The sequence below is a fragment of the Mauremys reevesii genome, linkage group 4 (assembly GCF_016161935.1).
Source record: "Mauremys reevesii isolate NIE-2019 linkage group 4, ASM1616193v1, whole genome shotgun sequence".
In the NCBI taxonomy this organism is placed as follows: domain Eukaryota; kingdom Metazoa; phylum Chordata; order Testudines; family Geoemydidae; genus Mauremys; species Mauremys reevesii.
In genome coordinates this window covers 7,617,229-7,630,612 of record NC_052626.1, presented here as the reverse complement: position 1 = coordinate 7,630,612, position 13,384 = coordinate 7,617,229, and the positions used below count along the sequence as shown (strand labels likewise).

The following is a 13,384-nucleotide window of genomic DNA, read 5'->3' as shown; positions in this document are numbered from 1 at the left end:
TTGAGAGTTGCAGCGCTGGGAGTTACAGCGCTGGTCATACAGCTGTGTAGGGAAAGCGCTGGTGTGTGGCCACACTCACAGCTACCAGCGCTGCAGTGTAGCCACATTTGCAACATTTGCAGCGCTGTTGGGAGTGGTGCATTATGGGCAGCTATCCCAGCGTTCAAGTGGCAGCAACGTGCTTTTCAAAAGAGCCGGGTGGAGTGTAGTGTGACAGGGAGGGGGGGAGAGGGAGAGAGAGAGAGAGAGAGAGAGAGAGAGAGAGGGAGGGGGGATTTTTGGAGCAGACACTGTGTATTAGCTCCCTGTCTTGCAAAATCAGAAAATTTTCCCGACCCCTTAGTCTTAACTGCAAACAGCCTGCAGACCAGATAAGCAGCACGGACTCCCTTTCTCCCCCTCCCCCGTTTCTCTCATCAAGCAAACACTCAACCCCTGTGAATGAGGCAGGCAGGGGGATCTCTCATTTGATTGTTCAGTCGGTTACAGATTGATCACAGCAAACAGGAGCTGTGTTTGTTTTTTAGATAAGCAGCTCCCGGAGCCCGAGTTCACAACAAAACAAAGAGAGGCTGCATAACAAAACAAAGAGAGTAATTTAGTTAAAAGCATTCTGGGATATCTCCTAATACCCTGGAGGCCAATAACAGCGCTGGTGTGTGGCCACACCTGACGAGCAGCGCTGCATCCCCAGCGCTGCACTCGTTATTCCCCAAGCAGACCAGGTGTTCAGCCAGCACTGCAGCCAGGGAGTTGCAGCACTGGATGTGCCTTGCAGGTGTGGACAGTTACTAAGTTGCAGTGCTGGAAAGCCTAGACCAGCGCTGCAACTCTCAAGTGTAGCCAAGCCCTGAGAGGCAATTTTTGAACTAGTTCAATCATTTGCCTGTAGGGCAGGAATGTATTCGGAAAAGTGGGAAAAATCAAAGACAAGTTATGCAAGTGTTACCCTGGCAAGAGAAACACTAGAGCGTGATCACTTTAACAAGAAAACACACTGATTTTCTTCACTTAAAAGCTGCAACTTGGCAAAAAAACATCAAGAATATGTTTTATATATCATACAAATGTAGTTGTTTAAAACTAACATCTGCATCTGTCAGCAGCAGCTACATTTAGACATACAGAAGGTTACGTTAAACCGTATTATTTCAAAACTAGAATAAGCACTTTTCCATATTGAGAACATGCAGCTCTATCTGCCTCCTTTGCCTTCTCTCAAATCCTCTCCAGAATTAAGTGCAAGTTTCACTGCTGAATGAAATGTACCACTTATCAAATAAAGTGATGCTTCTTTCTAGTATATCACACATTATTGCTTTATTTTACCGATAACAGACAGTGATCTACACTCTAGAGCATTTAAGGCAATTCCCACAAAAACATCCTAAGTGTATTATATGGGATACATACTTCATTTCACACATTACACTAATTTTGATATTTTAAAATGTAGGAACAGATTCAACTAAAAAGTTGACCAAAACAGATTGATTTACATTGTTGCAGTTACACTTTTACTAAGGTAACAGCACAAGTGCCAACACAGAATGGAAAATATTTTTGCTTAGGATAAATCAAACCAACAGCACCAAAGATAAACAAAAAAGACTAATAGGAAGTACTAGGACACATTTTATAGCTGATCATTTTCATCTGAGAATTTCCCTGGAGGATTTGTTTGACAGCAGAATATATCTGGTGAGTTGACTCACGTTTTCCAATCACAGTACGCAGGTTGATTAAAGATCTGACTAACTGACACACAAATGCATACTTTGTGTTATTTATTGCCAAGAAATGTTCAAGACATGACTTAGACACTTAAGCTGTCCCTCCCTCCCTTATGACTTTCAATGTATTAAATCAACAACATTTGCAAATGCTGAGCAAGTTTGTTTTCATGTAACTACTCCACATTCCTTGGACATTCATTAATAGCTACTTGTTCTCTGTTGGTCTCTGCTAGTAGTAATATTGTTAAAACATTTCTGGCTTCAGAGTGTCAATTTGCAGTGAAAAATTAAAAATGGCATCAGTATTTCCATTAGTGCAGCCTCTCAGTGGCTCCAGACCAAATTTATTGTTTGCAAATGACAAAGATGTTTAATCTGCTAGCACCACAAATTCACTAAGATGAGGACCAGCAAGAACTGAGTCACATTTGTTTGAAAATGTTGCACCTACTATATACAGCAATCTTTCACTTGCAAATACCTCTTCAGAAGTTAGCAACAGAAATCTTCATTTTCTTTGGCTCGCTAATGCACAATTCCAGTATTAACATATACTCACTCCAGTATTAACATATACTCACTCTCTCTCTCCATATATATATATGGAGAGGGAGGGAGGGAGAGAGAGAGAGAATATGTTAATTTATAAAACAGAAAAACCCTTAGAAGGATAAGGAGAAATATATATATTAATTTCAGGACATAGCATTTAAAATGGCACCCTAAGAAACTGAATTTTTGTAAATTAGTCAATTTAAAAAAAAAAACATTCAAGGTGACATGAGTTCCTTGAAGTATACACTAGGCACACAACCATGCTCATAATAAGATGCGGTTGAATCAGGACAGCTTTCGTTCCATACAGCAAGATGAACTGATAGAACTGGCGCTTAGGCAGAAAATGCTATTTGTAAACTAAGCCAGTTTGAGCTGGAGTCATTGAGACAGACAGTGAATTGCCAGATGCCATCTGAAATCAGTTTTCAGAGTAGAAGAATTACACGTTTAATTGAGAAGCTCAGAACTTGTGTATCTCCTTTGGGGCATTTAAGAGCCTTCTACTCCTGTTAAAAAGAGACTATGCAACTGACGAGATTTCTGTGTAATGCGAGAGAGAGATTTCGTACTAGCTACACAATGTACATGCGGGACCTTCATTTTGCGGTTGAATAATTATAGGTACTGGCCTTTGCTGTTCTCAGCTTTGACTAAAGTAGGGTGACTATGCAGTCAGAAGACACTGTAGTCAAGATTACTCGTTTCAACAGATTGATATGGAGCATCACTGTCTTAACTGAAAGCCACAAAAGCTTTAAATAGTCACAGAAAATGCTTAGGAGTATTTCTAAGAGTTTTTTCTAAATAGCACATTACCTTTTAGGTTTTATTAAAGGTTCTGTTTCCATGAGACATCACTAAAAAAAACAAACAGCTCCTTAAACTAATATGCAGCAGGCAAACACTTTACTGGATCAGAGCACAAGGAATGGAGTGTGCATACTACCATGGAAAAGAGATGGTTGCTGACCATTCCTATGGAAATAATTTCTTTAACTCCTCAGGACCGGCTTTCCATTTGTTTTAATAAGAGGATTAAAATGATCCGGGCTGTAATGCAGCAGAAGTGAAAATAAATACAGTAGCTTCATACAGTGGCCCTGGAAGGCAAGCAGCCACATGGCCTGTGGTATTTGAAAAGAAAACTTGCGCCTCTAGGCTGGCACACAGTGCTGAATGTCCTATGCACAATAAAAACAGCAGAAAATTAGATGCTCTGAACACAACTCTGGAAATGTCTCAGCTTAGGACTTGGCAAGAGTAACTATTTTAACGGAAGTTGTTCACACTAAATGTTTAACACAAGAGAGTGTGCTGTTTCTGTTTGAGTGTGGACGATCAGGCATCCTGATTTCTCTACCTAGAACGCATGCGCATACTTTAGTATCGAGGATACATTCAAATTAAAAAAAAAATGAAGCATTTTTTTATTTGACTGCAAGAGTAGAAAATACCTTTCCACTCAAGAGTTCAGAAGGAGAAAAGCCACCAAGAAATTAAATTTCTTCAAATCAAATTTTTAAGTCATATTTGTCGTTTTTCCTCCAGCCTGGGCCATATAAGATTTACCTACTGCACAGAGGATGAAAATTGGTTAAAAAGAGAGGGGAAAGAGTAACATGGTCCACATTAGAAGGGAAGACTCAAGTTTCATAACAGGGCAATGCTGAATACCAGGCCAATGCATGACTGGCATTAACAAGCCACTGTTCAGTTTTAAGACTCCAATGTCCCATATTAGTCTCATCACCTTACCTTTTATTAGAGGATACCCTTAGTTTGCATTATTGGTGTAAAGAAATTTTTTGCAGCAGTCAATGTCATACCTATCTAACAGAACAGTGACCTGGAAACAGTTTATAGTACATTTTTACCACAAAAATTGGGCTAAGGTCCCATAACTTGAGGAATTTTTTCCAGCATTTCTTCAGAGTGAAACTGGAAAGATTTACAATGAGAAATCTTTTCAGATGCTCTAGCAGACAAACAGGTTAGTGCAGTTTCCTTGCTAATATTCTCTAATACTGCAAATACACTGGTTTTGCATTTTGTACAACTCAGCCACAGAATGAGTCATTCAGAAGTCATACAAACTATTTCTTAGCACCAATCCACACGTATATGGTATTGGGTTTCCCCATTTGCAATATCAAGTTTCAGCTTTGAATACGTGATGCCACAGAGACCTTTTTAAAGGTAGCTTTCTCTGAAAGTGATGAGCGAACACTACAGCAATACGAGTTCCACCTCTCTTCAAGCAGAAGGTTCTGGTACATTCCACCCTTTTTGTTTCTCAAGAAACCCTCAAGTACACGGAACTTATGATTTATCTGTGGCAGCAGCAAGGTTCACAGGACGCTGTCTTACAGCATTTGTTGAAGAGTTTCGGTCTGTTAACTCTTTATCCTCTGCTTCATCATCTGAAAGATCCTCCTCATCTGCTTCTTGTTCTTCATCCAGTTTTTTCAAGAGCCGGGCTGATTCTGGTGCTAATTTTTCTTAAAGAGAAAACAAAAGTACTTTCATCTCAAGACCTATTTGTTTGCGCAACACCTAACAGGTCTGTCTAGGAATTCCGATACACGTGAACATTAACTGCAGTGGTTTAGACACAGCAATTATATTAACCACAAACCAGCAGAAGTTGGGAATTCCAATATTAAATGTAAAATGAGTAAACCAGGGCTCGGCAACCTTTCAGAAGTGGTGTGCCGAGTCTTCATTTATTCACTCTAATTTAAGGTTTCACGTGCCAATAATATATTTTAATGTTTTTAGAAGATCTCTTTCTATAAGTCTATAATATATAACTAAATTACTGTCGTATGTAAAGTAAATAAGATTTTTAAAATGTTTAAGAAACTTCATTTAAAATTAAATTAAAATGCAGAGCCCCCCGGACAGGTGGCCAGGACCCGGGCAGTGTGAGTGCCACTGAAAATCAGCTCGTGTGCCGCCTTCGGCACACGTGCCTACCCCTGGACTAAACATTCATTGCCGCCAAAGGAATTATGTCACTTGTGTTCCTGGATTACTGAGTAAATATGACCTGGCATAAGACTCCCTCAAGTTTGGGACAGGGAACCTAAAAGCACCAGTTAGAGGTACACAGGGCTGAGCCTTCTCCTCACATGTCTTTATAACACTGATTAACCAATCCCCATTAGTACCACACCTCATTTTAATAGCTCCCAGTGAAGCATCTTAAACTGAACTGTTGGATTACGTTAGCAGATGTAAACCCCTCCTCCTTTTAAGATGAGGCATGTCTTTTGTCCTCAATCTGACTACCAGTTCCAAACTGGAACTGAACTGAAACGTGTTGAAGCCCAAACTTTTAATTAATTTAATTATTAACTAACTGAGGTGGTGAGGGAGGAAATATCTTCCAAATACACCGCTACTTCGATATATCACCAACCGATATAACACGAATTTGGATATAACGCAGTAAAGCAGTGCTCCGGCGGGGGCAGGGCTGCGCACTCCGGTGGATCAAAGCAAGTTCAATATAACACGGTTTCATCTATAACGCAGTAAGATTTTCTGGCTCCCAAGGACAGCGTTGTATCGAGGTAGAGGTGTATCTAAATGTTGCAGAAGCTACTTTCACCATCTGAAGTCTATGGTAAACAATATTCTGCTCTCCTAACCCCAGTCATGATCCTATTATGAAGCCTAAACACTAGATAATCACAGTTAAAATGCAACATCACTGAGCAGCAAAAAGTCAACATTTTAGTGAACGTTTCATGGCCAGCAATCATAAGCCTCATATTATATACCCGTTTTATCACACGAGGATTTACTCTCTGGCTTCCTCGAACAAAATGAAACCCTTAGAAACATATAACATGCTTACTTTGATAGTGGTGCTGCTGCGGTCTGTGCCTTTTGGATGGACAGAGACAGTCTGCTAAAAATACCATGATCTGAAAAGAAAAAAAAGTTTTCATTCAATAATTCTGAACTTCTACATTGCATTAATCCACCATGCTGTATAAAAAGCAGCTTTTGTTTCTCATAACTGAAATTTTTTCACTTACAAGTCCAAGTATCAGTCCTGAAATCAGAGTTGCCAATGCAAAAATAGCATACGATCCCCAAACTGGCATACCAACATTTTCTGTAAAATAATTGTGGCAATTCTAAAAAGAAAGACAGACATTAGTCATTTCAAGAATGGCAAAATATCAAGCTTTTCTTTATTCAAGTTAAACAAAAAAAAGTCAGACTTGCAACACATACCCTGATCCACATGGACAACTGAAACAAAGCAGACATACTGCTCATCCTGAAATAAATCAGAAGAGAGTGAAACTAGAGACTGCAATTTTTTTTTAAGGCAAATCAGAAGCACACATCTATGAATCTCTCACTCGGATTGTTATTCATCAGACCTACACTGAGCAACGTTGATTTTGCTACCATCCCAAAGTATCAGGCTGCTTTCCTAACCACTCCTCCTTTGCCCTTTACTCTGAAATAGAGCTCTGTGCGGATACAAAATATGTATCCGCATCTGATCCATGATCTGCAAATATGCCCAGCAGATATCCGCATCCGTGGATATGATGCCGATACCCGCAGATCTGCAGGGCTTTAGATATAAAATTTGGATCCACTTCCATCCCCAAACTGCAAAAATCCACATCTGCGAATGCAGATATCAACCGGATATCTGCGGATTTGCAAGGTTCTAGAAATAGTCTCCCCCTCAGGAGATGGGCATTATTTGGTACTTGAGTATATTTCTTCTGCAAGCTTCTGAAGGACATCTACAGATTCCACACACCACGTAGAACTTGCACCTGCTGGCCTATGCATTTTAACTCTTTGTTAATGCATTAGACTTTGTTCCTCAGGGTAAACATAGCCTATACAGTACCAATTATGTTTGTATTCAAGTAACTAATACGATCTAAAAAGCATCTTAATGTGACATTGAGACTACAGAGTTACAATAGAAGTCAGGTATCAGAGGGGTAGCCGTGTTAGTCTGGACCTGTAAAAAGCCACAAAGAGTCCTGTGGCACCTTATAGACTAACAGAAGTATTGGAGCATAAGAGTCAGGGTATATAAAAGCTATGGTCCCTATAGCAATGCTAGCTTGGCCACAATGCACACATAGAAATATAAAATATTGAATATAAGTAACAGAGTTATTGGTGTAGGAATTCTAGGTTTTTGCATTTCCTGATCTTTCATTGTTACGGTGCTATCTTTGCACTGCTGTAAATAGTATTCAATTCAGCCCCCGTGTGTGGTTTTCATTTGTGTTTTGTTTTTAGGAAAAGAAAACCTAAAAGGTGACATGGTGAAAAGTTAAGCCACATTCAGTACTTAAGTGTGCACTTATGAAAAGAGACATGCACAGTGACTAAGGCACAAACATTAAAGATATCGATTGTACACTTGCAGTAGTCATTTTTCTGTTGACCTTAATTTAATTCGTAGCCTATTTGTTTCATACTTGGTTGTGGACCAATTCTTTCATTAAGATTAGTTGCACACCCAGTTTCCAAAGCTCAGTTTCTGAACAAAGTGATGGCTTTTAAATGGGAGAAGTATTCTTACACCTTTGTAAAACAGATGTCACAATTTTCCTTGACCTTTCAAAAACAATTCCCCACCACCACCACCACCACCAGAGGCCAAACATTTGAGGCCTAAAGAGGACTGCCCAGAAATGCTGAGCAGGACTGCAACTGAACCTGATGTTATTCTAACTGCAGAAAGGCTATAATATGAACACAGTATTTGTATTTTTGTCCAGAAGAGCTCAAATATTGTTTAGACTGTGCTCCCACGACTGTCGAACTAGTACAGCATATAAGAATTTGGGATCACCCAAGTCAGATTATAGAACCTTGATTCTGCAATGCCATTTTGCTATGCAATTCCCCATCTACTAGCCCATCCCTCCCCCAAAACAACAATATACCACCAGCATTTACAACATAGGAGCATTGCAGTAGTTAAAAGCAAGCAATCTTCGGAGTTGCTCCTCAAAACCACTGGAAGGCTAGACAGCATTTCAAACAGCACAATTCTTTTGAGACTGGGTGACATCACTCTCCCACTGTTCCCTGCCTGCACTCGTCACAGGTTGCATCTGATTTGCCTCCACATGTTCTTTACACTGCCAGCGCTCTAGCACAATGATATACTCTTTCCAAAATTTCAGCTGTTCCACTCAAGCATGCAGAGCAAGTACATTATCCTATGAAAAAATCTACAACGTGCAACAAAAATACAGTGTCAGATTCTCAACTCTGCAAAGATTATCCTCACCAGCATAATGGACCCTGGCACAGCCTCATTCGAACAGGGGACAGAAAGTTACATTTACCCCTCTAAGGCAGTGGTTCGCGGCTTGTTCAGGGTAAGCCCTGGGCGGGTTGCGAGACGCTTTGTTTACCTGAGCATCCGCAGGTACAGCTGCTCCCAGCTCCCAGCGGCTGCGGTTCACTGGGAGCTGCCAGCGGTCGTACTTGCGGACGCTCAAGTAAACAAAGCGTCTCACGGCCCACCAGGGGTTTACCCTGAACAAGTCGCGAACCAAGTTTGGGAACCACTGCTCTAAGGTGAACCAAGCAGTGCTATGGTGCACCAGATCATTTGTTCCATAGAATCCTCGAATGTGCATGTGTCTGGTAGTGAAAATAATATAGATACTGATAAAATCATACTTACAGGACAGAGCAAGGACCAAACCAAGAAGAAACTGGTTCAACAGACTTCCATTCTTGGTCACTGATGAAATTTATGAAGTCATTTTTAGTTCTTTGGCCTTGGTACCTCCTAAACTCTCCATCTTTACAACTGTTCAAAGAGGAAAAAGTTAGAGTACCACCTTAGGCTACCAGATACAGTACAACTATCATGGTAGCTGTGTAGTACAATCTAGCCACATAGCATTCATTTCTGTTTAATGGCATTTTCCTCCTGTATTCTCTATAATCATTCCTTTGATCCTACTTTAAAGTCAAGAGTCTTAGAAAAAATTGAGAACATTATTTATCTGGCAGAGTATAGGATCTTTGCTAGACTCGTATTGTGTTACTACAGAAAGATGACAATCTTGCCAGTGCCTCACCCAATGGCAGCATTAAACCCACCTAATAGACACAAGTTTAAAAAATGGAAGCACCCATTACAGAGATAGGTCAAGGTATGGACTAACCGCAAAAGAATAATTGGATGACATTCTATGCCCCCATGCTATGCAGGAGGTCATTCTAGGTGATTATAAATTTATGATTAATGCTACAAAGAGCTTTGAGACTTCCCCCTCTCCGTCCTAAAAAGCCTATCTCAATAAAGCAAACAAATAATCTACAATCATTTTTCCAAGAAATCCAACATTTAATAAGATGATCACATTTCCCCTATTACTGTGGATTTTGAGTACTTACTGATAGATAGTGGGAAGTGCTGTTATGACAAATCGCCCACTCAGACCTGCAGAAGGACAGAGTCATTTTTAAAATGTTAAGAGCATTTTGAACTGGGGGGGAGGAAATAAACAGTGTCGGACAATAAATGTGTATCATAGGTATCTTGACAAAAAGTGTACATCAGTTGTTCCCCTGTAACTCTGATCAAGCACAAATTGACACACATACACTGGAAGGACAGCAAAGTCTAATGGATATGACACTCAACAGGGAGACATAAGTCCTGGGTTCTATTCCCAGCTCTGCACTGATCGGCTATGTAACTTTGGGCAAGTTATTTCACCTGTCTGTGCCTGTTTCATCTTTTGTCTATTTAGACTGTAAGGTCTTCAGAGCAAAGACTGTCTTTTTCTGTGTGTTGTACAGCAGCTTGTGCAAAGGGAACCCAATCTTGGTTGGGGCTTCCAGGCACAACAGTAATGCAAACAGGGTGGAATTTTCAAGGGCACCTACATGATTTAGGAGCACAAGTACCATTGACTGTCAGTAGTACTTGTGCTTCTAAGCCACTTAGGCATTTTTGGAAATCTCAGCCATAAATATAGTTAATGAACTCCCACTACAATTAAGGATATTGTATTGTTCTGACTGCCTCTATTCATTTTATTTAAAACAAGCACACTCAACATTTCACTTTAGTACAACAAAAAAACCAAAACAAACAAAGCATAGGAAGCAATAGCCTCTGGGTACTGCACAAAGTGTAAATATCTGTATAAAATACTGTTTCTTTTTTCAGATATGTAACAAGGATTACCTGGCTGTTCTGTGACATCCACTTTTGCAATGTTAATTTCAAGATCTTCCCCCCATTCAGCAAACTTTTCCCATTCAGGCTGCAAGTTCTGACAGGCAGGACACCAGGGAGCATAACTGAAAAATAAAGTCGGTCTCAAAAAACACAGTGGGAGAAAACACAATGCTATTTGATCCAACCTTACAGTAATAACCCAGAATATAAACACGGCACTACAAGTAATGTGCCTAGTGATTTAATACACACTAACACTCCAGTGCTAAAGAGATATCAACAAATGGGCAGCCACACCCCATTTTAACAGATTAAGCAAATTAAAAATCTGATTACCACAGAGTCAGCTCGCAGCTATCACCATTTCATTTTAAAGCCACGCCTTCAGGCCTCACAAACTCACCACCTTTACTACCTCTTAAGTAACAGTTCCCTAAGAGAACAATTGTTGGCAAAACTGAGTATGGCAGACAGTGAATGTTACAGTTATTGAAAGAAGTCTGCACAAAGGAGAAACTAGCCTCCGTTTTAAAAGCTGCCCAATCCTGCCTGAGACACTGGTGCAGAATCATAGATGAAAAAAAAAATCCCAATTAACAGACCTTGCACCAAGGGAGATTTAGGCTAGACATTCACTAAAAAGGGCTTCTAACGGTCAGGGTAGTTAAGCTCGGGAATAGCTTAACTAGGGAGGTCGGGGACTCGCCATCATTGGAGGTTTTTAAGAACAGGTTAGGCAAACACCTGTATCAAGCCTAGATGAGATGTGGCCCTGCCTCAATGCGGGGGCTGGAGGGGATGCCCTCTGGAGGTCCCCTCCACCCCACGGGTGCAGGAGGCTGTGGTTCACCGCGGGAATCTCGGCACAGCTAGAGGGGGCAGGATCCCGTCGTCAGGCTGCACCCCGGGCCGGGGGGGGCTGGGCCCACGGAGTCCCACCCCCACCGCAGCAGCAGGACGGCCTGAGGGAGGGGGCGCCCCGAACACACACCAGGGCCTGCTGAGAGCATGGGGCGACGCCCTAGCGGATGGGGGAGGCGAGGCCCGCACACCACGTCCCCCCCTCACCCCAGCATGGCCCTGCGCGGCTGGTGGGGGAGGGGAGACGCCCTGGGGCGCAGGGGGGAGGGGAAGGGCGGTCCCTCCCGCGCACTCACAATTCAATCATCCACTCGCCCTGCAGCAGCTCCCGCCACGTCTCGTCCGTCAGCGTCTTCACGTCACTCCGCTTGCCCAGCGCCCCCGGGCCGGCCAGCAGCGCCAGCAGCCCCGCCGCGGGGACCAGCCAGGCCAGGGCGCAGCGCCTCACGGAGGCCGCCATCTTAGTTACGCGGCCGGCGCTTCCTCGCTTGAGACTTCCGCTTTCTCTCCAGCCCAGCGCGCTTACTGCGCATGTCAAGGAGAGCTGAACCCGGCCTGCGTCGCTGGTGGAAGGGCTAGTTCTGGCGCATGCGCGTTCCCGGATAGCGCGCTGAGTAGCCCAGACTGCGCATGCCCGAACCGAGCCCCGCACACAGCGCTGGTGGCAGAGCCGACAGCAGCCGCTCGGAGCGCATGCGCATTTCGGAGTCGCTCGATCCTCCCACATTGCGCGTGTTAGGGCTACGAGCGGCGAGGCGCGCATGTCAGAGTTTGGCGCGGTGAGGTCATCCGTTGCGCATGATAGAAGTGCGGAGCGGTCGGGGACGTAAATGGGCGGGTCCGGGCTGAGTGAAAAGCAGTTTAAGGCGGGCCTAGAACGTCAGGGAGCCAATAGGGCACCGTGTTCTGGGAGGGTGCGTGCGGAGAAGGCCTGACACAAAGGCCAATGGGGGAGCTCTGGCGGGGGTGGGGCGCCTGGCTGCCCCTGAGGGGGGCAAGCGGCACTCGGGCCCTGCGGGTGCCAGCCAGGGGCGGGGGAGGCGCTGCTCAGCACTGCCCCTTCCACCAGCTAGTGACCCCCGCAGCCACTGCCCCACGCCGCACTAGGGCCCCGAGGGTGCTAGAACCAGCGGGGCCCCGGGGGTGCTAGAACCGGCGTGTCTCAGGCTGTGATAGAACTAGCGGGGCCCAGGCTGTGCTAGAACCGCAGCCCCAGGGGGTGCTAGAACTGGCGTGTCTCAGGCTGCGCTAGAGCCAGCAGGCCCCACGCAGTGCTAGAACCGCAGGCCCAGGCTGTGCTAGAACCGGCGGGCCCCACGCGGTGCTAGAACCGCAGCCCCAGGGGGTGCTAGAACTGGCGTGTCTCAGGCTGTGCTAGAACCAGCAGGCCCCGCACGGTGCTAGAACTGTAGCCCCAGGGGGTGCTAGAACTGGCGTGTCTGAGGCTGTGCTAGAACCAGCAGGCCCAGGGAGTGCTAGAACCCGGCAGGTCTCAGGCTGTGCTAGAACCGCAGCCCAAGGAGGCACTAGAATCCTGGGCCCAGGCGCCACTAGAACCGTGGCCCCCTGGGCTGCTAGAAACAGTGGGGCCCAGGCTGTGCTAGAACCGCAGCCCCAGTGGGTGCTAGAACGGCAGGTCTCAGGCTGTGCTAGAACTGCAGCCCCAGGGAGTACTAGAATCCCGGCCCCAGACTGCTAGAACTGCTGCCACAGCAAGTGCTAGAACTGCAGCCCCAGAGGGTGGTAGAACTGACAGGTCTCAGAGTGTGTTAGAACCGCAGCCCAAGGGGGTACTAGAATCCAGGCCCCAGACTGCTAGAACCAGAGCCCCAGCGGGTGCTAGAACTAGCGGGCCTGAGGCAGTGCTAGAACCGCGGCCCCAGATGGTGCTAGAACCGGCAGGTCTCAGACTGCTAGAACCACAGCTGGAGAGGGTGCTAGAACCGCACCCCTGGCGATGCTAGAACCAGCAGGTCTCAGACTGTGCTAGAACCGCAGCCCCGGGGGATGCTAGAAC

At 44.4% G+C, this 13,384-nt stretch overlaps 1 protein-coding gene across 1 annotated transcript; it reads right to left on the bottom strand.

Annotated features, from left to right (window-relative positions):
• Positions 1 to 1,050: 1,050 nt before the first annotated feature.
• On the bottom strand, positions 1,051 to 12,012 carry TMX1 (thioredoxin related transmembrane protein 1). Its single transcript, XM_039538233.1, has 8 exons — positions 11,664 to 12,012; positions 10,513 to 10,628; positions 9,714 to 9,759; positions 8,992 to 9,120; positions 6,543 to 6,588; positions 6,341 to 6,442; positions 6,157 to 6,226; positions 1,051 to 4,792 (listed from the first exon to the last, which is right to left on the bottom strand). Exons 1-8 carry the CDS (start codon positions 11,825 to 11,827, stop codon positions 4,614 to 4,616), a joined length of 852 nt encoding a protein of 283 aa, XP_039394167.1. The 5' UTR covers positions 11,828 to 12,012; the 3' UTR covers positions 1,051 to 4,613.
• Positions 12,013 to 13,384: the final 1,372 nt, after the last annotated feature.